Source organism: Cheilinus undulatus, linkage group 21, assembly GCF_018320785.1.
Source record: "Cheilinus undulatus linkage group 21, ASM1832078v1, whole genome shotgun sequence".
In the NCBI taxonomy this organism is placed as follows: domain Eukaryota; kingdom Metazoa; phylum Chordata; class Actinopteri; order Labriformes; family Labridae; genus Cheilinus; species Cheilinus undulatus.
The window spans coordinates 23,392,942-23,417,250 of NC_054885.1; the positions used below are offsets into that span (position 1 = coordinate 23,392,942).

The 24,309-nt window shown below is 37.8% G+C and overlaps 2 protein-coding genes across 2 annotated transcripts in view; both read left to right on the forward strand.

Moving 5' to 3' along the window:
* The first annotated feature begins 2,593 nt into the window (after positions 1–2,593).
* Positions 2,594–9,565, forward strand: nat15 (N-acetyltransferase 15 (GCN5-related, putative)). Its single transcript, XM_041778529.1, has 7 exons — positions 2,594–2,784; positions 3,758–3,873; positions 5,162–5,291; positions 6,046–6,142; positions 7,126–7,360; positions 7,685–7,850; positions 7,941–9,565. Exons 2-6 carry the CDS (start codon positions 3,764–3,766, stop codon positions 7,839–7,841), a joined length of 729 nt encoding a protein of 242 aa, XP_041634463.1. The 5' UTR covers positions 2,594–2,784; positions 3,758–3,763; the 3' UTR covers positions 7,842–7,850; positions 7,941–9,565.
* Positions 9,566–19,672: 10,107 nt separating this feature from the next.
* The window catches only part of carhsp1 (calcium regulated heat stable protein 1), a 32,805-nt gene continuing 28,168 nt past the window's right edge, over positions 19,673–24,309 (forward strand). The window contains exon 1 of the mRNA XM_041778557.1: positions 19,673–19,876. The gene's annotated coding sequence lies outside the window, so the exon portion shown is untranslated. The remainder of the gene's footprint in view (positions 19,877–24,309) is intronic.

The following is a 24,309-nucleotide window of genomic DNA, read 5'->3' on the forward strand; positions in this document are numbered from 1 at the left end:
GCACATAAAAACTGCAAATATGTGTCAAGATCTACAATTAGAAAAATGTCAGTTCATCCTTACCATCCTTTTAGAGGCATCCACGAATACCAGCAGTGTAAGTTTCAGTTTTTGGTGCACCGTATTTTAAAGTCTTTTTCCTGCTTCAGATCTGACCTTAGAAACAGACAGTTAGGAAACATCCTGGATATAGAAGACTGTATGTTTCTTTACTGCTGTGCTGACAGATGCAGGTCAATAAGAATAAACCAGTGTTCAAGTCTAAGTACTGACAAAGACAACCATCTAACACATGCTTACAATAAACAATGATGCTGAGGTCATTTCATATTACATCTATATAAACAACTTTTTATCGAAAAAATCCAGTTAGGGGTGTAGATGGGTGAGCAGCTAGGTTCACTCCATGTATAGAAGCCAGTCTAACAAGCGGGCCAACTGTGGATCCTTTCTTGCACATCATTCTCTCCACTCTCGCTCCCTGATTTCCACTGCCCTGTCCTCTCTGTATAAAGGGGAAAAAGTCCATAAAAATTATTTAAGAAAAAAATCCAAATGGAAATATGTTCAATACATTTTTAAAGCATTAACACCAAAGTTTTGGCTGCCTTTCAGCAGTGGTTTTTAACCTGGGGGTCATGAGATGCTGAGAGTGAATGGCTAGATGCCTTTTTAAAAAAACAAAGAATATTTTTAAATGATTTCAAATTGTATGTTATACCCATTTTTAAAAAATTAATCAAAATAGTTAAATATAAAATGTCATCATGGTCATTTGGTGAGATTAATTTGGAAATCAATTGAATGTTTTAAAAAAATTTTAGATTGTAAGTCTGCATATATGACTACTCTTAAATTTCCACGGCTGTGTTTAGCCGTGCTTCAACCACCTTCAGGTACAGTCGGGGTCCCAGGTCTCTGGCACATTTATTTTGGGGGTCGTGGGCTGAAAAGTTTGAGAACCCCTGCTTAACAGTATAGTGGCACTAATAGTTAGTGTACAAAGGGAAAAATAGCAGTTTGCAAATAATATTGGTGATATTAAAAAGTTGAATATAAGCCCACTTTCATTTTTTTATATGTAGAAAAATATTTTTTTCACATTCTTAAGAAGTATTTTTTTTGTCAAAAACAAGTTGAATAAAAACAGTTATCATGGTATTTTTACATGGCAACACATCTATTGAGTATTTTTTTAAGTAGGCTACTGTTTAGCTGGTCAAGCCACACTCACCCCTGGACTACAGAGTGCAGGTGGTCAATAGAGGCTATTTTTACCTGCACTATTTGCAGAAGCATTGAGAAGGCAGCAGGTGGCAAGAGTGGGTGATAAAGTTTTTTTATAGTCATTTATGCCACAAAGCATTACCTGATAAAGCTTCCACCGAAAATGCAAATTGTCAGCATAAAGTGAACAAGTTTAATTCTATTGTCTATTCTATTGTCCCTATTGTCTTAGGGAACTCACTTACCTTCTGAAGTGACAGAGCAGCTCAGGTCCCAAAATGTTCCAAACAAACAAAATATGTTTGTCATTGCTGAAAATAAAAGTTACTGTTTTTAAAGGACGAAACATTTGAATTTATTTTACAGTTTTCTAGAAGGAAATATAGAAATAATCCCAGATTTTTATATTACTTATTTTATTAAGATGTTATGAAGAAGTGCATGTATTTTAAAACAGTTTATGTTGCATTTTAACTGTATGTGGAAAAACCCGATCAGATAAAAAACAGAGTGGAATCATTGATTTTAAGTAGCATATCTGAAGCATTCTGCCAAATTAAGATTTTTTAAGAGCAGATAGAGGTTACATTGTCAGACCTCAGCAATGGGTTGCCTATAGAATGGAAGGGATTTCAAATGCAGACCAAATCTTTGCTTTAGCCCAGGGATGGGCTACTTGGTTACCAAGAGGGCCGGGTTAATTTTATTGTCAATGCCAAGGGACCAAATTGTTACAAATTGTCAGATTTTCTTAATTTGACCACTATGGTGACAAAAAAATTAAAAGAAATGAAGATTAAGTTGCTTTGAGGATTATTTCTAATAGACATTTATGTTTTTAAACGATACTTTTACAGTAGTCCAACATTTCTATGTTAAAAAACCTTTTTTAGACATTGGTTTTAAGAAATGTTTCACTTTTCTACAATACTGAATTTTGGGTTTTCATTAGCTGTAAGCCATATCATCTAAATTAATAGAAACACTGGAAATATATATCTGCGTGTAATGAATCTATATGTGAGTTTCACTTTTTAACTGAATTACTAAAATAAATCAACTTTCTGATGAGATGATAATTTATTGAGACGCACTTGTGAGATCTTGGGAATTTGCAGTGTGATGGGTTTCGCACTGGTTAGACTCAAGCAATGGTTTTACTGAACACTTATTGTTAAACCACAACGGGACAGCATGAAAATGTATCCTTCAAATCTTGAGGACTCCTTTATTTCTAATCTTAACCACACTGCTGCTCAGTAGGTGGCGATAAAGTACTAAAAGTGTCTGATACCAACCAGTTGATCACGAGAAGAAACGCGCTAAAGTGACGTCACCAATGTAGCGGCCACAAACAGGAAGTAAACATCCAGCTGTTATCTAAGCAGGGAGAGATCTGGATAGCTTAGCAGTGGCACAGTGATGAGACGATCTCACGAGTTGGGAATAAACTGGTGTTTTACCATGCTGTGTCCGGAGTAGTACGCTGAATCGATTTATATCCAAAAAGGATTAGGGCTGTCCTCGACTTTCCTCCGGGTCAGGTGTTGAAACGAGGTACATTAGCATAGCAGAAGTACGTTAGCAGCGGTTGCTATGGTTAGCATGTACGCTAATCAGGGGAGAGACAGTCGCTACAGTTGTAATCGTGTAAATTGTCAACAAACCTAGTTTTCCTGTATTTCTTTAACTGGTGTAAATACTGTTACAATTTTGATAGCAGATGGGATGTTATATCGGCATTATTGGCATAACTCTAAGTACGGTCCAGTAACATCAAGCGGCTAGCTTACTAGCAAACACTTCTGTGACCGTATCCAGTAGCATAGGTAATTTAATGTCTCTTCGTGGTTTTTACATTGGGAAATTTAGGCAAAAACAATAAAATGAGGCTAAACTCCTTTGATAGTCAACTGTTTTTCTAAGCAACCATACTATGAGAAAATTTACTCTGAGTCTTTGTATTAAAGATCCTGTCAGGGGTCGGTCACATGAGGTGGTTTTAATGAATTCTCCACGGCAGTGGTTCCCAAGTAGCATGGCGAGGAAAACTTGTTTGCACTGAGACAAGTCTAGGTGTGCCGTGGGTATTTGTACAACTATACGTTATTACTACAATTATACAATAACAAAATAATCTGTAACGTGTTACTATTATCATATTCAGCTATACTAAAGAGGATATTCCTTATTGACGATTCTGCTTATTTCCAACTTATTAGTTATTTGCCTTTTAGTTGATTGGTTCAGCCACTGCATGTAAAGAATTGCAGTTTCTTTGTTGTTGTTGTTGTAACAATCATAACAGTAGACAAGCTTATACTGTGCATAAATACTCAAAAACAACCTGGAGATTTATATTTTTGAATCATCTATGTGAAAGTGGCCTCCTCGTTGTAGTTAGGACCTTATCTCATCTATCACTGTCATGAACGCTTTAGCTTTGTTCAGAATGATCTCCAAACAGGCAGGTTAGTGTAACCGACAGTTGACTCTGTGACTCACCAAACCTGTCTGCTGGTTTCTGCAGGTGTGAATGAGTGACGTGGTGCCTCCCACAGCTCTCAGTGAAGTCCAGCTCCGCTTCCTCTGCCACGATGACATAGAGAGTGTCAAGCTGCTCTGTGGTGATTGGTTTCCAATCGAGTAAGAATTGTACCTTATGTGTCCTACCTCAGTGTGCAAATCAAACATTTATCATATTTCTACCAGATGTGGAAAAAGTACAATAGTATTCACTCAAATAACAGTACATTTACGTCAGGTAATATTTGCTTTTGTAGAACTGAAATTACTGGTCTTTGAATTCACTGGGATTAAAATAAGAAGTTATTCATCTTAAGTTTGTGAGGTAGAGTTGAAAAGTAAAATATGATCTCCCCTCCATATACAGTGTAAAAACAGCAAGAGAGTAGGAATCTCTAACCGTGTTTTCTTAAAGACTTTTCTTATACTTACGTGCAGAGTAACAGCAAACTTTGGATGTAATGTTGACTTTCTCACCTTGTTCTGTTGACCATCATGCAGAACAAATTGCCAGTTTCACATCGTTGACAGAGAGTTTGGACTTCCTCTTTTTGCTAGATTAATTTTTTTTTTTACATTAATAAAATGATTTAAGAAACAGCTAAGAACAATAAGTCCCACAAAATGCACATAAACATTATAAAAGTAAAAGTAAAATTGCTGATTTTTAAAACTACAAAAGAAGTAAACAAAATACTAACTTAAATTGATGGGAGTAATGTAATTCCTTACTTTCCAGCCTAGCCAGTACCATCCTTGAAAATGCATCAACCATGTTTGTGTATAATCTATCTTGTAATCCAAAATGTTGTGCTGTTCTGATTAGCATTGCTAAGCACTATGTACTGCACACATGCAATTCAGATAAGTTGACTGAAGCACTGAATGCGTAAAGAAACACCGCATCCAGTTTATCACAGTTTCTCTTATTTGTAGCACTTCAAGAATAATCAAGTTTACCGAATGAAAGAAAAACATGTTAATTGTATAGTTATTTCAGCTGAACACTGAACCTTGCATCAAGTCTACAAGCTCAAGAGCCAAGAGAACAAGAGCATTTAGTGTCCATTTGCATTTTAAGTGCGCCTTCCTCCCGGTTCAAGCTGTTTGACCATTTGAGTCATTAAAGACTAAACTATCAACCTTTCCAATCCTTCCATGAAATTGGGCTGTTTGTCAAATTTATGCTTTATTTACTTCCAGCCTCTTAAAATTATCACAAACTACTTTAGAACTTTTGCCTTTTTCTGTCAAATATATTGCCCATGTTCTAATTTGGTTTTCTGCTGATCTAGTTTGACTTAGACAGTAAAGAATACAATTATATCTATATTACGGATCATATAACAAATATTCATATATTCATATCACCATGCATGGATTTACCCTGTCTGACCTTTATCCACAGGTACCCAGACTCATGGTATCAAGACATAACCTCCAACAAGAAGTTCTTCTCCCTTGCTGCCACCTTCAGAGGAGGCATCGTGGGAATGATTGTGGCCGAGATCAAAGGCCGGACCAAAGTACACAAAGAGGTATTATGTTCATCCATGTTATAGTGCTGCTTTCAGGGAGTCAATTCTTCAGAGTATTTGAGTATATTGTAAGTTCAGTCATCCTCTCTCGTTGAGCTGCGTTTGGAAATGTTTAAGTGGAACACATAGACGAGTCTGTTTTTAGCTGCTAATTAGTTGAACCAGATGCCCTTGACTGAGTTTGACTATGTTAATACAGAATGAGTAATAAAAGGTTATCAGAAAGAAATTGTTAAAAGAAGGCTACAGCTAACTAATTTGTCATTTCCCTTTTAAAACACTCATTTGTTTGATTATGTGCCCCAGGTTTTGTGTCCATGCATTTTGATTGCTGTTATTCTTCTAACATCTCTTATCTAAAACTAAAGGCTATGTAGAATCATGAAGTTGTTCCTGACTGTATGCTTATCTTATAGTTTTTATAGATTGTTGTCTTGGATGATAAACTGCCCACTTTTAAATGTCATTTGCCTTTGGTTAAATTTTCACCTTTTGGAATCGGCCTCTCAGAGGATAATTTGCCTATGCAAAGATGTAATGTGTAGCTTCCTCAGAAAGGAGGATGACTGCAGTTACACCATATAACTTTACTGACATCTTTTAAGGAATATTTTGCATTTCAACACTGAATCAAACTCAGCTTTTTTTTTTTAAAGTTTGTTGTTTATGATAAAGTTTTGTGTTATGACCGGAGAGGTTCTCTTATCTGTATTTTTCGCTCTGTGTTTGTATTTCTGTGTTGTGATTGTGTCAGGATGGAGACATCCTGGCCTCCAGTTTCCCTGTGGACACACAGGTAGCCTACATCCTCAGTCTGGGAGTAGTCAAAGAGTTCAGGAAACATGGCATAGGTAATGGCACGCATCTACAGAAATACACAGAAACATGTCTTGATGTCATCTGCAACAGGAAGACCTGGGAGACTATATCAAATTACAATTTTCTTATATTCTCTAACGGTGCGTTTCCACCAAGCACTCTGGTTTAGTTCAGTACAGTTTGGCATGTTTTGGTGCAGGAAACCCTGATTTGCTTGCTGATACTGATGGAAATTCAGGTTTCTTTAAGAGGTCTTGATCATCAGTCTTTTGGCACCCACATAACTCTCCATTTGGTGCAGTTCTAGCTGTTTATGTCAACTAAATATCAACAAAATGAAAGATAGTAGATGCACAAATTGTAAAAATCAGGGGAAAAGCTGATAGTGATACCGTTGTTTAAAAATAATTTGTCAGATGGCCAATACTGGCACTAATGTGCTTTTTAGCTTTAGTGATTGCCCAGAAAAAATACATGCACAAAACATTTTAATAAAAACATTCCTGTGAAAAATGTTCTCTCTAAAACTAATAGCATCCATATATTTGATAAGAAGTCATAGAAAACAGAGCCTACTGCAACTTGTCTTAGATTTCTGTTCTTTTTAAGCTGCCTTTAAGTTCTCTGTACATCTGTGAACAACCTGCAAACAGGACCTGCTAATCAACATTAGAACTTTGCCAATTTACTGATAAAAGGCAGGAAAACAATCTCTCATTAGATACTAATGTCTCTGTTGATCAATGACAAATGTCTTCATTTTAATCAGTGAAAATTTTACAGTGTAGTTCTTCACTGCCTTCCAAACACTATCACATCTTTCTCTACCCTGCACTCTACAATGAACAATAAAAGCACAAAGACTTCCAAACAAATTATACAAATGCTGCATTTTTATTTATTCCTGTTATCAATGTTTAAGCTCCAGCAGTTGAGTCATTGCATTAGTTGTATTTTGGTGCAGGTCTGTAGATCCGTCTCATTGAATTAGTTCTCCCTGCTTTCTGCCGTATAGGCTCCCTACTGCTGGACAGTTTGAAGGAGCACATTTCAACAACAGCCCAGGACCACTGCAAAGCAATCTACCTGCATGTTCTCACCACCAACAACACTGCCATCCACTTTTATGAGAACAGAGACTTCAGGCAGCACCACTATCTTCCCTACTACTACTCCATACGAGGTGTCCTCAAAGACGGATTCACATATGTACTCTACATCAATGGGGGACATCCGCCCTGGACAATATTATATCCTTTTTTAAAAGCAGGAAAAACACAAAAAGCCAATGGAAGGTGCAAGTTTACAACATGCATTAATAGAAAATTAATTCCTGCAAATCAAGTATGGAAGAGGTAGACTTAAAACAGCATAAATATACACTGATCCAAGACAAGCCCAGTCCAGTGTTTTAGAGGGGGAAACTATTTGCTGTTTAAGAAAAGTAAATCTACAATATCTTCCCTATAGTCATGTTCAGATTTCATTATATGGCAATTATATACATCTTCCATGTGTATAAATCAAAGAAAAAAATTGGCCACACTTGCATTTTCCTTAACTCCTTATTGTACTGACTACATCCAGCACATCGGTTCAACCCTGGCCAGCTTGAGCCCTTGCTCCATCCCTCAGAGGCTGTATCGACAGGCTCAGTCCCTGCTGCGCTCTCTCCTTCCCTGGTCCAACATCGCCTCAAAGACAGGCATACAGTACAGCCGAACAATGTGACAGAGCATGGTGGGTAGTCGTGATGCTAACGGGAGCATACTTTCATTTGCAATTACATGTAAATAGATGATATTTGACATTCTTTTTGTTTGTTTCCAGGGGGAGCAACTTCTGTTTCTCATCAGTCTTCCCCTGTACACACCAAGATGTACACAAACACTCACATACTTCTTCTAGTATGACTTTCCACAGCCTGTGTACGACACAGGACTCAGGTGCACCCTCTATTTCACATATAGAGTACTATTCTCAATTCAGTACGTTTGGCACTGTTCACACAAGATCCAATTTACGCAGCTGTAGTTCTTTAATTAGTGATATGCTAACCTTTATATACAACACTATCCCATAGTTACTATAGTGACCTGTGCTTTCCCACTCCAAAGCAGGGCAGTGTCAGTCCTGCTTTTATCCAAGACCGGAGCAAAGTGGAAACCAAGAAGGCAAAAATACAGTAGGGCATGATTTAGGCATAAAGGGGGTGTAGGATACACACACTTAAACACACATACACACTGGGAACCCTACAGAGACTAAAGGTTCAACCCTGCCTAACTTTCAGTCTCTCTCCATCCTGTCCACCACTGTCACAGAGACTATGTATACTGTTTGTATATTATATATACTAAGCTAATATATAAATTTCTCTATGTATGTATATTCTATGCTGTCCATAGTTTGAAAATAACCAACCCTGTCCCCTTTTTAAGGTATAGGCTGATTCAAGAGTCAACTCTAGTTTGTAAAATAGAGACTTAAAATGTGATTGGACTGTGAATCTAGCTATAATTACAAGCTACTATGGTAGAGTAAAGCTGATTATCTGCGGGGAAGCTTTAGAGCCAATGTAGATGGGTGATATGTGTAGTTGCAACTTGAGTTTCCTAAAGGGATGCTTCCCTTCTGAAGGTCACAATGTTATCAGATGTGCTGTGTGCAATACTTGAAACTGTGTAAGTGGCATCAGTACAGAAACATATTGACATGCTATTGTATGTTTCTCAGACTGCAACAAAAAGCTTAGAGACACACCACATTATATGCAGCACTGTTTCAAAGTCTTAAGTAGAAATACCATAGTAACTTTATGGTTGTTGTTTTTTTTTCTAATGTTACTCATTTATAAGTCATACCAGAATAGAGGGGAGTTGCTTGGGTCCTTATTTCAGAAGTTTTAGAAAAGCTCTATAGCTGTAAAACTGCTGCTAATGTAGAAGAATTTATATTTGTTTGTTTTTCCAGATTTTAAACTATTGCCCAGATTAGATTTTTATGCCAGCCTAAAAATAAGAGATACGAAAAAGGAAGTAATATTCCCAAACACAGGACATACAGCTTGTACGTCTGTGTAAATATGCACACAGGGTAAGAAATTAGCACCCAGCAAGTGCCAAATGTTGGTCTGTTCTGCCAGTAAACAAATGTGTAGAGTTCACCCAACATGTTTAACTTTTTCACTGACTAATATGAACATTTTTCAGTTTTCTTTCCTTTTGCTGCAGTTCATTAGACACAAAGCTCCTGTTCAAGAGTGTCAACAAGCAAGTCTTAGATGTTATAAATGACACAGCACTGAAAAAGGTAAAGGGTAACTGTGTGAAAAATGTGCTGTCATTGTTAAAGGTGAACATTTCTCATTTTACCAGTCCTGTACTGGTAACTTTTATCTAAGTTTCAGATGTAATGTATGCAATAAACTTGTTTCATTTGATTGTGAAGGCTGAGTCAATGTGACCACCCATGCTTTGTTTGACTCTTTGACTTTGTTGTAACTGGGATTGAAATATTACATTGTCATTAGCGTGAGCCTTGTTTGTGGTGATATGCTCTAAGCTTGCTTACATTTTAGCACAGATTGAAAAGAAAAGGGCTTGGCTTTATCCAGGAACTTAGGGGCCTTTTTGCTCTTAATACAGTTTCAGTAATGGATTAGTTTCTTCATACTGTGTTCATATTTTCATATGTTGGTTAAATGATGAAACAGGAGGCATTATTTGCATAGGTTACAAACTGAACATCTTCAGTGTTACACTTTGTAAAATAAAATGTAGAGAGTCCCAGGGAGACACACTGACGTGTTGAATAGTCCAAGGAGGTGAGTTTGACTTTTTAAGTTAATTAGGCAATACAAACATTAGATAGATTTGTCTATTTCAGGGTTAATCTTTCTATACTGCTTTGCCAGACCTGGATGATTTGGGAGTCCCTGGTCAAGGGACACTTCAGGTGCAATGAGTCACAGAACGCAAGTCCAGGTTCTACTAATTAAATGGCATATAACACAACTGCACTGAGCTACACAATAGTATTGTCTGCATCCCTCCCTTCATAGTAATTCACATAATTCTGAGTTTATTTTGTAGAAACTGGACACATGCAGAAATAGAAGTCCTTTCACTTTCTGCCTACATACATATGCAGTTTTGTCTCCCCCTGCTGAATGTAGGACTGTCCATCTATCTGCCCTACCTTCTCAAAAAGCAGTGTTCCATCTGGTGCACCAAAGGACAAGGCAGACAAACTGACTGTGGATTGGCTACATTAGGAAATGTTTTAATAAAAAGAAAAAGAAAAAAAAAAAAATATATATATATATATATATATATATATATGTTAAGTAATGTTTTTCCCACATTTTTTGGATAATGTAGGATTTACAGTGCTATGAAACAGTATTTGCCCCCTTCTTGAATTCTTTTAGTTCAGCCACATTTGAGATTTTCAAGCCGCCACAGCCCGTTTAAGGTCATGCCACAGCGTTTCAGTCAGTTTAAGTCCGGACTTTAGACTAGGCCACTGCAAAACCTTCATTGTTTTAACACATTTTTATTAAGATTACAAGATTTATATACAGAATGAGAAAATAAGAAAGAAAAAAGAAAAGTGCTTCCGTTGTAAGACATTTAGCTTCACTGCATCACTAGCACAGTACTGTAGATTTTAAGACAAAGACTGAAAGAGAAAGGTAAGCTGTAAACTTCAGAATCATGCACTGTCATATCATTTCAGATGGTCCAAAAATGGCTGCCAGATACAGAAAAATGTGTTAAGAGTGGCCATCAGGCCATGCCATATCTTTTTCATGTCCAGTACACAAGTAAGGCCTTGAACTGAGGCACAATATCTGATTTCCAATGATGTAGTATCAGTCTCTAAGGAATGACAATTCCATACATGGAGGATGGCGAATGCCAAATAAAGCTAGCTCTGGGTCAGGTGTGAACACACAACCATACATGCCAGAAAACCAGCTGAATACTTATACCAGTAATTACACAGTCTTGGATATGTTGAAAATGGTGGGTCAAAGAGTCCAGCAGATTTACAGCGATCACATAAAGAAGAAAAAGTAGGAAAATGTGCAATTTATATTTTGATTTATGGAGCCTGTGTATCACTTTTAATTGAAGTCGCTGTCTGGCATTGATGCAACATGATAAGATTTTTTAGTCATTCAGAGGTGGACTTGCTGGTGTGCTTCGATGTTTCTGTTTCAGATCACTATCCTACTGCAAAGCCCCACGTGTGCTTGAGCATGAAGTCACAAATTGATGGCCGGATAATCTCCTCCAGGATTTTTTTAAGCAGAGAAGAATTCATGGTTCCCATCAATTACAAGTCGTCCAGGTCCTGAAGCAGCAAAACAGCCCCAGACCATCATTACCACCGCTGTTGGCAAATGTGGTCCAGTGGGTAGAGTTGGTCATGGGTTCGACCCCAGCTCCTGCAGTTACATGTCACTTAACCCCAGTTTGCCCCCATTGCAAATGTGTATGGATGTGTTTGAATGGGCTTAAGTTATACTGATGATGACCAATTCTCCACAGCAAAACTTCACCATCAGTGTTTGAACGTAGAGGAAAAGGGGGTGAATGAGTAGGTTTGAACTGCTGTGTAAAGCTATTTGATTTGTCACATGGCTAGAAAAGTTCTATACAAGCCCAAGTCTAAAAACCTTGTCTGACTGTTGGTATGATGTTTTTTTTTTTAAATTAAAGGCTTAGTTACTCAAACTCCAAATGAAATGGGACACACACCTTCCAAGAAGTTAATCTGTCGTTTCTTTAGTCATTAGAATATTTTCCCAAAAATACTGGGGATCATCCAGATGTTTCTTGGCCAGTGTGAGATTAGCCTTTGTGGTCTTTTTGGTCAGCAGTGGTTTTCGTCTTGGAACTCTCCCATTTTTGTCCAGTCTCTTTCTCTTTGTTGAATCATGAACACTGACCTTTACTGAGTCAGGTGAGGCCTGTGGCTCTTCAGACGTTGTTCCAGGTTCTTTTTTGACCTCCTGAATGAGTCGCTGATCCGGTTTTGGAGTCATTTTGGGAGGCCGACCACTCCTGGGAAGAGTCATCACAGTCCCAAATATTCTCCATTTTTGGATGATGGATCTCACCGTGGTTCGCGGGAGTCCCAACTCCTTAGAGATGGATTTGTAGCCCTTTCCAGATTTATGAATGTCAATGACTCTGTTTTTCACATCTTCATGAATTTCTTTAGATCGCGGCATGATGTGTTGCTGGCCAGATCTTTTAGTCTGCTGTAGTTCTTCTTCTTCTCCTTATTCATTAAGTGTGCATACAACTTTAAGGTGCATACCGCCATCTGCTGTACGAAAGTGTGCATCACGCCATCTACCTGAGATGGCTTTCCCCCTTAAAACTGAAACCATTGTTGAAAACTGCATTTTGTATTTACGTGGGTTATCTTAGTCGAATATTTAACATTCGTTTGATGATCTGAAAAGTGTAAATGTGACAAATATTAAAAAAAAAAAAAAAAAAAAAAAGATATCAGGAAGGGTCAATAATGTTTCAATGCAGTGTAAATCCTATGTGATCAAAAGTGTTCTGGGGGGAAAAAAATCTACTATTCAAAGGTTAAACATATTTTGTTTTTTAATGAAAGGTTATCTTGTTGTGTTACAGTATGGTCTCAATCTGCCCTTTTTATTTTGATAAGTTAACATGTCTATGTTTAAGATGGAATCTTGTCGAGGCTTATAGTGATGACCGGGGTGGCCAGTGGGAAAGGGTTCTGTATGTTTGGATTCTATGTTAATTGAAAACCAATAAAAATTGTTAATCATAAAAAAATGAATCAGTTTGTATGTCTTGTCCTTTTGTACCACTGACAGAATATTGCTTTGCGAGAAGGTAGGGCAGACGGATAACTGTAATTGTTCCTGTATAGCATCATTTAACCAACACATGAAAACATAAATACAATATGAGGAAGACATAGGTAGTGCAAACTAATCCTTTCCTGAAACTGTATTATAAGAAAAGAGCCTTCAAGTTCCTGGATAAAGCCAATTCTATACTAGAATTTAAACAAGTCACTACATTTTAAATTCTCAAGGCCTACCAAGAAAATTAAACAGTCTTGGATGGTTATCTGCAACTGCAGGGGTTGAAATGTATTGTTGTTGGCAGGATGCCAATACTGGGCCAGTGATAAACAATGGAAGCTTGTTTCAATGTATTTGAATGATGTTGAATGAATTCTTTGCTGTGGAGGAACTTTGCTAGATACAGTATGAGGGGATAACACTGATCAGTCACTTAAATTAATCAGTCTTTATTTGTACAGCACCAATTCGTAACCAAAGTCATCTCAAGACTCTTTACAAAGAGGGCAGGTCTAGACCGTACTCTCTGTTGTGGCCTATTATAATGGACCAGTATAAATCATTAATATTATAATAAAGACCATACCCTGTTATAATAAAGACCAGTATTAATTTACTATTAATAAAAATAGCAGTGAAGTAGCATTGCTTTTGGAGTTCAATGAAACTGTTCTAGTGATGGTCACAGAAATAAGAATGATGTTAAAAGATAAAGCAATGATCATCTTAATAGTAAGATGATCTTAATATTGGCAAGAAAATTGGCTGTGAAGAGAAAGATGTATAATAATGACATGACATGACTGCATTAGAAGTTGGAAAAGTGTGAGACCTAAATTGGGAGTCTGAAAAAGAAAACTTCTACATTTTCTCTAATGGGATAAAAATATGTGTTTAAGTTACATTTTGTACTATTGGGCTCTTTAACAGTGGACTCCTGTCTTGAAAAAAATCTTATACAGTCCCAAACATACATTTGATACTGATTAAAGACATGAACTTTGAAATATTGCATAAAATGAATGAAAACAAGGCTCACGCTAATGACAATGTAATATTTCAATCCCAGTTACAACAAAGTCAAAGAGTCAAACAAAGCATGGGTGGTCACATTGACTCAGCCTTCACAATCAAATGAAACAAGTTTATTGCATACATTACATCTGAAACTTAGATAAAAGTTACCAGTACAGGACTGGTAAAATGAGAAATGTTCACCTTTAACAATGACAGCACATTTTTCACACAGTTACCCTTTACCTTTTTCAGTGCTGTGTCATTTATAACATCTAAGACTTGCTTGTTGACACTCTTGAACAGGAGCTTTGTGTCTAATGAAATGCAGCAAAAGGAAAGAAAACTGAAAAATGTTCATATTAGTCAGTGAAAAAGTTAAACATGTTGGGTGAACTCTACACATTTGTTTACTGGCAGAACAGACCAACATTTGACACTTGCTGGGTACTAATTTCTTACACTGTGTGCATATTTACACAAATGTACAAGCAGTATGTCCTGTGTTCGGAAATATTACTTCCTTTTCCTTATCTCTTAATTTTAGGCTGGCATAAAATCTAATCTGGGCAATATTTTAAAATCTGGAAAAACAAACAAATATAAGTTCTTCTACATTAGCAGCAGTTTTATAGCTATAGAGCTTTTCCAAAACTTCTGAAATAAGGACCCAATCAACTCCCCTCAATTCTGGTATGACTTATACATGGGTAACATTAGAAAAAAACAACCCAAAAGTTATGACTGTGGTTCCACATATTGTGCTACTGGGTACTAGCACATAAGGGGGTGAAAGATGGTGGATAAATTAGCAAAAGAAGCCCTAAGAAAAGAATTAACAGGATAAATTCAACTCAGAAAAGGAGAAGGAAAACAAAATTCAAGAAGAAAGGAATGGAAATATGGCAGAAAAAGTGGGTAGAGATCAGAAAGCAAAGGGATTGAGAAAAATTTAAAAATCAGTCACAAATAAGATGTATAAAGGAACAAAAGGGAGACATCATTAAATTGAGACTTAGGGTAGGACACACTGGATTGATCATCACCATGTATTTACTAAGTAAAAGGAATAACGATAAAAGTTTGATAAGTGTGGAGTAAAGGGAGATGTAGAACAAGTGTTATCATAATTTATGATTACTGCTTAAAATAGAAAAGGTTTCAAGTGAAAATCCGAGAGGCAGGCTGAGAGTTGAGCCTTGTAGAAATGTTGGGAAAAGAAGGCTATGAAGCGGGGTCGAGAATTGGAAGGGCGCTTCAATAGGACACAAGACTGGCAGCCAAAAAGCAATCATACAAACCTATGTGAAAAGTAATTGCCCCCTAAACCTAACAACTGGTTGTTCCACTTGACAGCAACCACTTCAAGCATTTTTTTCTATAACTGGCACTAAGTCTTTAAGATCACAGAGTTTCGGTCTACTCTTCTTTGCAGAAATCTTTTTAAATCAGCCACATTGAGGGTTTTCAAGCATGAACAGCCTGTTTAAGGTCATGTCACAGTATTTTAATCTGGACTTCAACAAGGCCACTCCACTCCATAACCTTGTGTTTTTCAAACAATATTTTATTTAAATTTGAATGTATATATGTGTGTATATATATATATATATATATATATATATATATATATATATATACATATATATATATACACACAGATTGAGCACATAGGAAAAAAGAGAAACAGAACATTTAGCTTCACTGCATCACTAGCACAGAACTGTACATCTTAAGACCAAGTTTTGAAGAGCAAGGTACTGTACACTATAAAATCATGTTATGTCCAGGAACTCTACATCAACTAAGACAACCCAAAAATGGCTGCTAGATACTGAAAATCTTATTAAGATTGTCCGTCATGCCATACCGTATATTCTCCATTTGCAATACAGAAATGAAGTCAGTCAGTCAGGCCTACAACTGAGGCACAATGTCTGATTTCCAAAGAATTAGTCTCAGTGTCTTAGTTATGATCATTCCATACATGATAGTGCAGAGAGACTGTGATTTTGTAAGGATGGAGAATACCAAATAAAGCTATCTCTGGGTCAGGTGTGAACACAACCATACATGCCAGAAAACCAACTGAATATCTCACACCAATATTTATTCCAAATGTCCAAAAATGGTGGAACAGAGACTCTTCAGCAGATTTACAGCAATGACATAAAGAAGAAACAGAAGGGAAAATGTTGTGCAATTTATATTTCTGAATAACGAAGCCTGTGTATAATTTAAAATTAAATTAGTTGTCTAGCATTAACAGAACATAACCAGTTTTTTTAAGCTAATCAGAGGTGGACTTGCTGGTGTGTTTCAAATCATTGTCCTGCTGCATAACCCAAGTGTGATTGAGTTAGAAGTCACAAACTGATGGCTGGACAATCTCCTCCAGGATATTCAGGCAGAGCAGAATTCATGGGTCCATCAATAACGGCAAGTCATCCAGGTGCTGAAGCAGAAAAACAACCCCAGACCATCACACCACCACCACTGTGGGCGACTTTGGTCCAGTGGGTAAAGCTGGTCGTGGGTTTGATATCCAGCTCCTGCAGTCCCATGTTGATGCGTCCTTAGGCGAAACACTTAACCCCAGTTTGCCCCATTGCAAATCTATAAGGATGCGTTTGAATGGGACTAGCTAATACTGATGATGACCAACTCTCCACAGCAACCTCCACCATCAGTGTGTGAATGTAGAGGGAATGGGTGTGAATGAGTAGTTTGACCTGCAGTGTAAACAGCTCCCAAGTACATCTACCATGTCTCACTATTGGTATGATGTTTTTTATATTAATTAATTAAACACCAGGTGAAGCGGGAGACACACCTTCTAAAAATTTACGTTTTTGTCTCTTCAGTCATTAGAATATTTTCCCAAAAGTACTGGGGATCATCCAGATGTTTCTTGGCCAGTGTGAGATTAGCCTTTGTGGTCTTTTTGGGCAGCAGTGATTTTCGTCTTGGAACTCTCCCATTTTTGTCCAGTCTCTTTCTCTTTGTTGAATCATGAACACTGACCTTTACTGAGTCAGGTGAGGCCTGTGGCTCCTCAGATGTTGTTCCAGGTTCTTTTTTGACCTCCTGAATGAGTCGCTGATCCGGTTTCGGTGTCATTTTGGGAGGCCGACCACTCCTGGGAAGAGTCATCACAGTCCCAAATATTCTCCATTTCTGGATGATGGATTCCACTGTGGTTCGCGGGAGTCCCAACTCCTTAGAGATGGATTTGTAGCCCTTTCCAGATTTATAGATGTCAACGACTTTGTTTCTCACATCTTCGTGAATTTCTTTAGAACGCGGCATGATGTGTAGTTTTTCTGTTACCTTTAAACCTACTGCTGCTGCTTCTTCTTGTTTCCTTCTTCTTCTCCTTATTCAGTTAGTTTGTATGCGGCTTTAAGGTGCATACCGCCACCTACTGTGCAAAAATGTTTAACATCATGGCATCGTCACAGTGTCAGCTTCTCAGTACCAGTCTTGTTTTTTTTAATACCCTTTCACATGACTTGCAGACTAATAACTTGAATCCCCACTCATATGATATTTCTGTACTTTCTCCATTGCTTTCTTTATGTTCCCTATCACACAGTGCCTATGAAAGTATTCACCCCCATTTGATGTTTTACCCTTTTGTTGACTTTATAAATCAATCACGTTCAAGATGATTTGATTTTTTTTTACAAAAAAAATACTCTTTAATGTCAAAGTGAAAACAGATTTCAAAATGTAATGTCAATTGAACCAAAATATGTAATGTAAATCAATTTACTGCATCAGTATTCACCCCCTTTAAAGTAACTGACCTCATTCAACAGTCCAACCAAACTGGTGCTAGTAGCCTCACAACAAGTAACATGGGGATCAGCTGAGTGCTGCGAATGTGCCTCCAGTGATTGTAGTATAAAGACACCTATGCCTGGAAGGTTCCATCACTGATTAATCAGTATCCCTGGCTACCATTACACCATGAAGACAAAAGAACACTCCAAGCAAATCAGAGAAAAGGTTATTGAAATGTATAAGTCAGGGAATGGATACGAAAACAATTCCAAAACACTGAACATCCCCCCAAAGAACAAATATACCCATCATTAAGAAATGGAAGGAACAAAAGACATGAGTAAATCTGCTTAGATCAGGCCATCCTCATAAGCTGAGTGACCATGCAAGAACATGACTAGTGAGCGAGGCCACCAGAACACCTGACTACTCAGAAGGAGTTACAAGCTTCAGCGGCTGAGATGAGAGAGACTCTGCATACAACTGTTGCCTGGGTTCTTAACAGTCAAAGCTTTACAGGTGAGTGGCAAAGAGAAAGCCACTGTTGAAGAAAACAAATATTAAATCTTGACAAGAGTTTGCCAAAAAAGGCATGTGGGAGACTCAGTGGTCAAGTGGATGAACGTTTTTTTGGTCTGATGAGACCGAATTGGTGCTTTTTTTTTACATCAGTCAAGACGTTATGTTGACTGACACCAAACACCCCATATCACCACAAACAAACACACCATCCCTACTGTGGCAGCATCATGCTGTGGGGATGCTTCTTGACAGCCAGCCCTGAAAAAACTTGCAAAAGTAGAGGATCATATGATTGCTGCTGTTAAATTTGATTGCTTTTTGGAAATGTACACACACTCTGACACTGATGTCTGCAAAATTGCAAAAAGTTAGGACAGGAGTAAAGACAGGAGTAAATCCCCTTTTCTTCTACCAACACTACAGTAGCATTGAAGGACGGTTGAAGGATTGTAAGTTTGCTTGATATACACCTTTAGTTGCTCTACAGAGTGATGTTTCTGTTGTATTTTCTGCTTCATAATTTGCCTTACATTTTCAGTGATACAGGTCTCAGGCAGTCTAGTACCCTCACTCTTCTATTGCAAACCCATGCTGTTGTAATTTGTACAGAATGTGACTTAGCATCATCTAGAATTAAGCACTGAATATCCTGAATTAAGCAGCCCTAACAGATGTGCAGTTTAAGAGGTACACACAAATACAGCCCCACCAACACAGATGCAGGCATTTGAGCTTTGCAATAACAGCCAGGCGGTCCTTGTCATCTTTCGCCTGGCGGACATGACCGCCAGTATTTTCAAAAACATTTTTTAAATATGGACTCATCAAACCACAGCACACTTCGCTTTTGTGTGTTACAGTGATACATGGCGTAGGCTGTGCATGGTAGAGTCTAAACTTACATTTGTAACAACATACTGTGTTAACTGACAATGTTATTCTGAAGTGTTCCCAAGTGTTTTGAGCATTTTTAGCACGCTCATGTCCATACACGTCTGTGTCCTAACTTTTATGAAACGTGATCAGGAATCAGATTTAGAATGTAGCATCAGTAAAAAATATAATACTGTAGAGAGTTTTTGTGCCTCTATGCAGTATTCAACTGAATACAGTTTCAAAGGGATATGCAAACCACTATAAATCTGATTTCATTCACATTTTACACATATCCCAACGTTTATGGGATTGAGATGTAATGAAGTGGCGCTATACAAACATTATGCATATGTGACTGACTATATCATGTGTTTATTTATGTATTCATCCATTCATTCATTTAATTACCGTGGTTTTTCAGGTCGCACTGTTGCGTTCGTTACGGTAAAGAGCTCACAGGTGACATCACTGGTGAATCAGTCACGCCTATTCAGAAACAGTCAGAGGAGAGAGGAGGGCAACGAGCACTCACGCAGCCTTGACTCTTGTACACCGAGCTTTATCTTTGACACAAACGGGACTCAGCGGAGAAGAAACAAGACTTTTTTCTGTTTAACTACTCTGAAATTAAACTTTTTGTTCGTTGGACTTGTTTTCTACGGCTCAACTACAAAATTATTGTCGCGGAGTTGGAGAAAGCAAGGTGAGTGATGCACTGAAACCCTGACTAACTATGTGTAGCGCCTTGTTAAGACCGTCTCATGTTTCAGTTGAGTTCATTTTTCATAAAGCGGGCTTGCTTTCAGCTGATTTAATTTGGCCTACAAAAAAAGTAAGCAGGTTAAATAAATAGTTTTGTTTAAAGATTTTTTTTTGTTTCATACAAGTAGCTTTCACGATTATTGGTCTCCCTCTATAACTTTAGTTAAGTGAGGCTCAAGTCCACTTTTCTTGTGCTGAGTTTTCCTGGCCAGCTCTGTTTCCATTTCCTCGTATAAGGTAGGGGGAAACAAGTGAGCAAGGGGACACCAGCCAACAACAGAAAAAAACGGCGTGTTTGTATATGTGTACACTGTGTATCATCCAATTACCTCCTCACACAAGCCTGGGTCCATGCCCTGTGTGTGTGTGTGTGTGTGTGAAAGACAGAAGAAGCTTTCATTCAGAGACTTGAAAAGGGTTGCTCTCTGCACAAACCTTTCATTCTCAGTTAATGAAGTGCTGGAAGATGTGGGCGCTTAAGAGCTGTAGGATGTTGCTAGTATCCATCAGCAACTCATTATAGGATGAGTGTTAGTGTTTGTGTGTTCATGTTTGTGTGCATTAATCACACATGAGAGCAGGGGTGGAGTAAAGCCTTTGTTTTTGAACTCTGTGTCAGATCTGTTGTTGGATGAAACAATAAATATCAGCTGATGGGGTGTTTTGTGTGTATGCCTGGGCTGGGCAGTATATTGAGTTTTCAAAGGAGGTGTCAATAAAGTTTATGCCAGTGTAGTTTGCTAATTTAGAAATAATGTGCCGGGTCATGGTGAGTCAAAAGATTGTTGACAGTAAGAATCTTAGTAAAATGCTCAGGCCTCAAGATATTGTTTGAAACATTTAATCTACATAAGGAATTATGATTGTATTTAAGGGGTTTTTCCCCACAAGTGGGTATTTCCTTTTGTGTCATTTTTCGTGCAAATGTTGGTACTGTTCATCTGGCTGTTAATAAAAATGCCCTTGTGATATGGCCCATGTGGCTTTGACTTATTATGACTGACTTTGTTTTTCTTATTTCTTTACTTGAAAAAAAGTAGTATCACAAATTGTGTATCACAGTTCAGGTAAAAATATTGTGACATGATTTTTGGATCATAGTGTTACTGATTGTATCAGTGTTACTGATTGGTTGTTTCCTAAAACACTCCCATTTGTGTAATGAAAGCTAGTGATGGTGTATCATGACACAGTTTGAGTCAGGATGTGGTTGTCTCTAAGAGGTTGAGGTGTCCCCCTCCCTCCCCAGATTTGCATTCAGATTAGCATTAAACAAAATTACTGACTTTCTGAATTCCCAGCATTTTTATTCTGTTTCACCTAGAGCTGAACTATGTCACTGAAACCTGCATCTGTATCACTGCATGTTCCAGCTTGTTCAGAGGTGTTCAGGGGCTTACAAGACTCTGAGTGAGGAGGCCTCTAGTACAAACTGAGTACAATCTGTTTGCATTATTTCCATTTCAGGCATTCAGTAGGTGTTTTGTTCCAGCACACATCAGTGCTTACACCAATCAATAGGCTCAGCTGACCTTGGTTTAAGTGCAGTTTTTCTCTTTTTCACACCATAAACATCAGTAACATCCCAGAAGACAGCATGTCCACATGTTGAAGCATTCCCAATGTAACCTATCGTTACGTGCCTTTTTAGTTTCTGGCACTTATTTGGGGTAAGTGGGGCCTGATAAGATTAGTTTTAATTTACTTGAATTTTTTTTAGCTTTTTTTTTTTTTCTTTCTTTCTTTTGGGGGGTCTGAATTTTCTTGAAAGTTTCCATTTCCAAAATCCGTTCAAAATTGTGAAACATAAAAATTTAAAGTTTCCCTTAAAAATATTTACCAAATGTTCCAGTGAAACTTCATGATAAAGCCTTAAAAAAACATGTAAGAATCCTTCCAATTTTCAAGCATATTCCCCAAATTTTACAAATACACTACTTATTTACCCCAAAGCTTCCAAGAAAACGCTCCAAAACATACAAATACTGAAAAGTTCCAGATCAATTCCCAAAATATCCACGAATTTCACAGCGAATTCTCCCAACATTTCAAGGGAAATTACTTACTTACATACAATGGGAAATTGTGTACAATTGTCTAAAAAATTCAAATAGCATGGATGTTGTAGGGAAGCATAGAAATATGTCCTCAGCTGTGCATGCATGGTCATTTGACGTTACGAGGAGTTATATAATGTCATTGTTAGTAGCCAGTTTGTAGCTCGCCCACTTAACCTGAGTAGTTGGTCTTTTTGTGATTTCTTGTGGTGCCAAATGGGGTTATGTTTAATTTGTTAATGAGAAGAAAAAAACAGGGTCCCTCCATATATTCACAACATTGTATGTTGATTTTTTCTTTAAAAGCTGAGCTAACAAGTTGTGACATGCTCTATGATGTTTTCAGAAAAAGCGGACTGGACCTTGGCTTTTTAGTCATGTGCAGAACCAAACGGAGCTCTGAGGACTGTTTAGCTAAATTGTCAAAATTTTCTTCATGTCTCTTGTTCCTCTCTGTGGTGTTTAAACACAAAGAAATTGTCTTAATTTTGCGTTTTAATGAAGAGAGCCAGAAGGAGAACAAGCAGTCTTTTCGTGCCCATGTTGTGTTCCTGTATTGGTACCACTGAAACACTAAGCCTCTCTGTACCTGTCTTTATGACACAAGGTTACAAGTTCCATTTTTTTAAAGATTATTTTCTGGGCTTTTTGCCTGTCCAGGACAGCTGAAGAGAGACAGAAAATATTGGAAGAGAGAGTTGAGGCAGACATGCACCAAACGGCACTAAGACCAGGGATCAATCTTGCAGCCAGTGTGTTGAGGACTACAGCCTCGGTGTATGGGTGCCTGCTCTACCCATTGAGCTAAACCAGAGCCCATGAGTTCCAATTTATGTTTTCTAAGTTTCTTTATTCCAATGTAAAGCACCCTTGGGTCTCTTGAAAGGTGTTATGTTATATAAAAGTGATTAATTAGCATTTGGGAATTTTTGCACCAACCACACCTGACTCGATAGGTAGCTTGTTAACTATTTCTTTAGTTAGTTTAGGAGATAAGACTCTGGATAAGACTCTAAGATAAGGGGATCACAGAGCCATAAATTCGTGCAGTGACTTGACCGTCAGGCTTGCCAAATTACACTGTGCTACTCAATCAGCCCTCATGACCAAAATTATGTTAGACTGAAGAGGAGTGGGGCTAGACTACACTTGGAATGATGACTGTAAACAAACATACTGTCTTTATTGTACTGTATTTGTTTGTTTATCCAGACATTATGATGAATGATATGCTAGCTTGTTGCTAATGCTAATGGTACTCACTCATTGGATTGCTGGAGGTTGTCTGTTTCTCTCCAACATTCCACCATCATGTGTCGTTGGCAGTCCATCAACAACACGTTATAAAGGCAGGGTTGATGTTGCCAGAGCTTGAATAACTATTCATCTTTCTCATAGTTCCATCTTATGGCAAAAACATTGTCACTCTTGTTTCACTTTGCTTTGTTGACATTTAGTGACAGCTGTGCGTCAACTGTGCTCTCATTGATAAGCGTCACTGACATCACAAATCAAATCGAAGAGGACAGGACAAAAATCAAACACGCCAGGCTTTCTGTTGGGAAGCAAACACTGCACGAGATGAAATGACAGATTTTTCAAGGGCCAACAAGTCCCAAACCGGCCTTTAGTGCTTGCTAACCTCCCACTTCTCACTAACATCAAACTTTTTCGAGAAAAATGTAGCACCACAGAAAAAAATAGGATTTGATGGCTGAGTTTCCCATCTCATGGCTTTTGCAAGGAATGATATGCAAATGTCTGCACCAATGGCTAGTTATTGTTCTACAAAAAGGTTTTAAAATAAAGAGAAGAAATTCTAAAATTCTTCACTTCTCACCATCTTATCATCAACAATCTTGAACAGAACCAGGTTTGTTTTAACAATCATCTCTCGACTGACCAGATGAGCTTGCATTCTGTATGGAATTTTACGACCTAATGTCCTCTGTTATAGTAACAGCAATACAGCACTGAAATACGCATTTCCTTTCATTTTCTGTGAAGAATAACATTTAATCCAATTTTAGGATTTCCACATACTGTGAGGCATCATTTAATCCAGCCCTCATGATCCTGGTATCATTACAAGGTCAGCTGCTCACAATCTGCAGCGTCCGCATATGTGTGAACTTAGTCATAAATTCTTGTTGTTTGCTGTGCTCCTGCTCCACTTTAAAAGCTCACTCTGGCTTTTATGACTGTCTTTATAGCTCTAAAGTTGTGAGATAGAGCCTGTTGTGAAGGCCCTGCATGTTGTGTAATATGATCTGCAGTAATAGTCCCCTCTGAGTGCTGGTTGAAGGCAATAAAGCCA

Bases quoted from the DNA above. Each gene is read 5' to 3' on its own strand.
- nat15 (XM_041778529.1), top strand. From the start codon at position 3,764: ATGAGTGACGTGGTGCCTCCCACAGCTCTCAGTGAAGTCCAGCTCCGC. The intron at 3,874-5,161 runs GTAAGAATTGTA...CTTTATCCACAG, and splicing joins GGTGATTGGTTTCCAATCGA to GTACCCAGACTCATGGTATC. The intron at 6,143-7,125 runs GTAATGGCACGC...TCTGCCGTATAG, and splicing joins GTTCAGGAAACATGGCATAG to GCTCCCTACTGCTGGACAGT.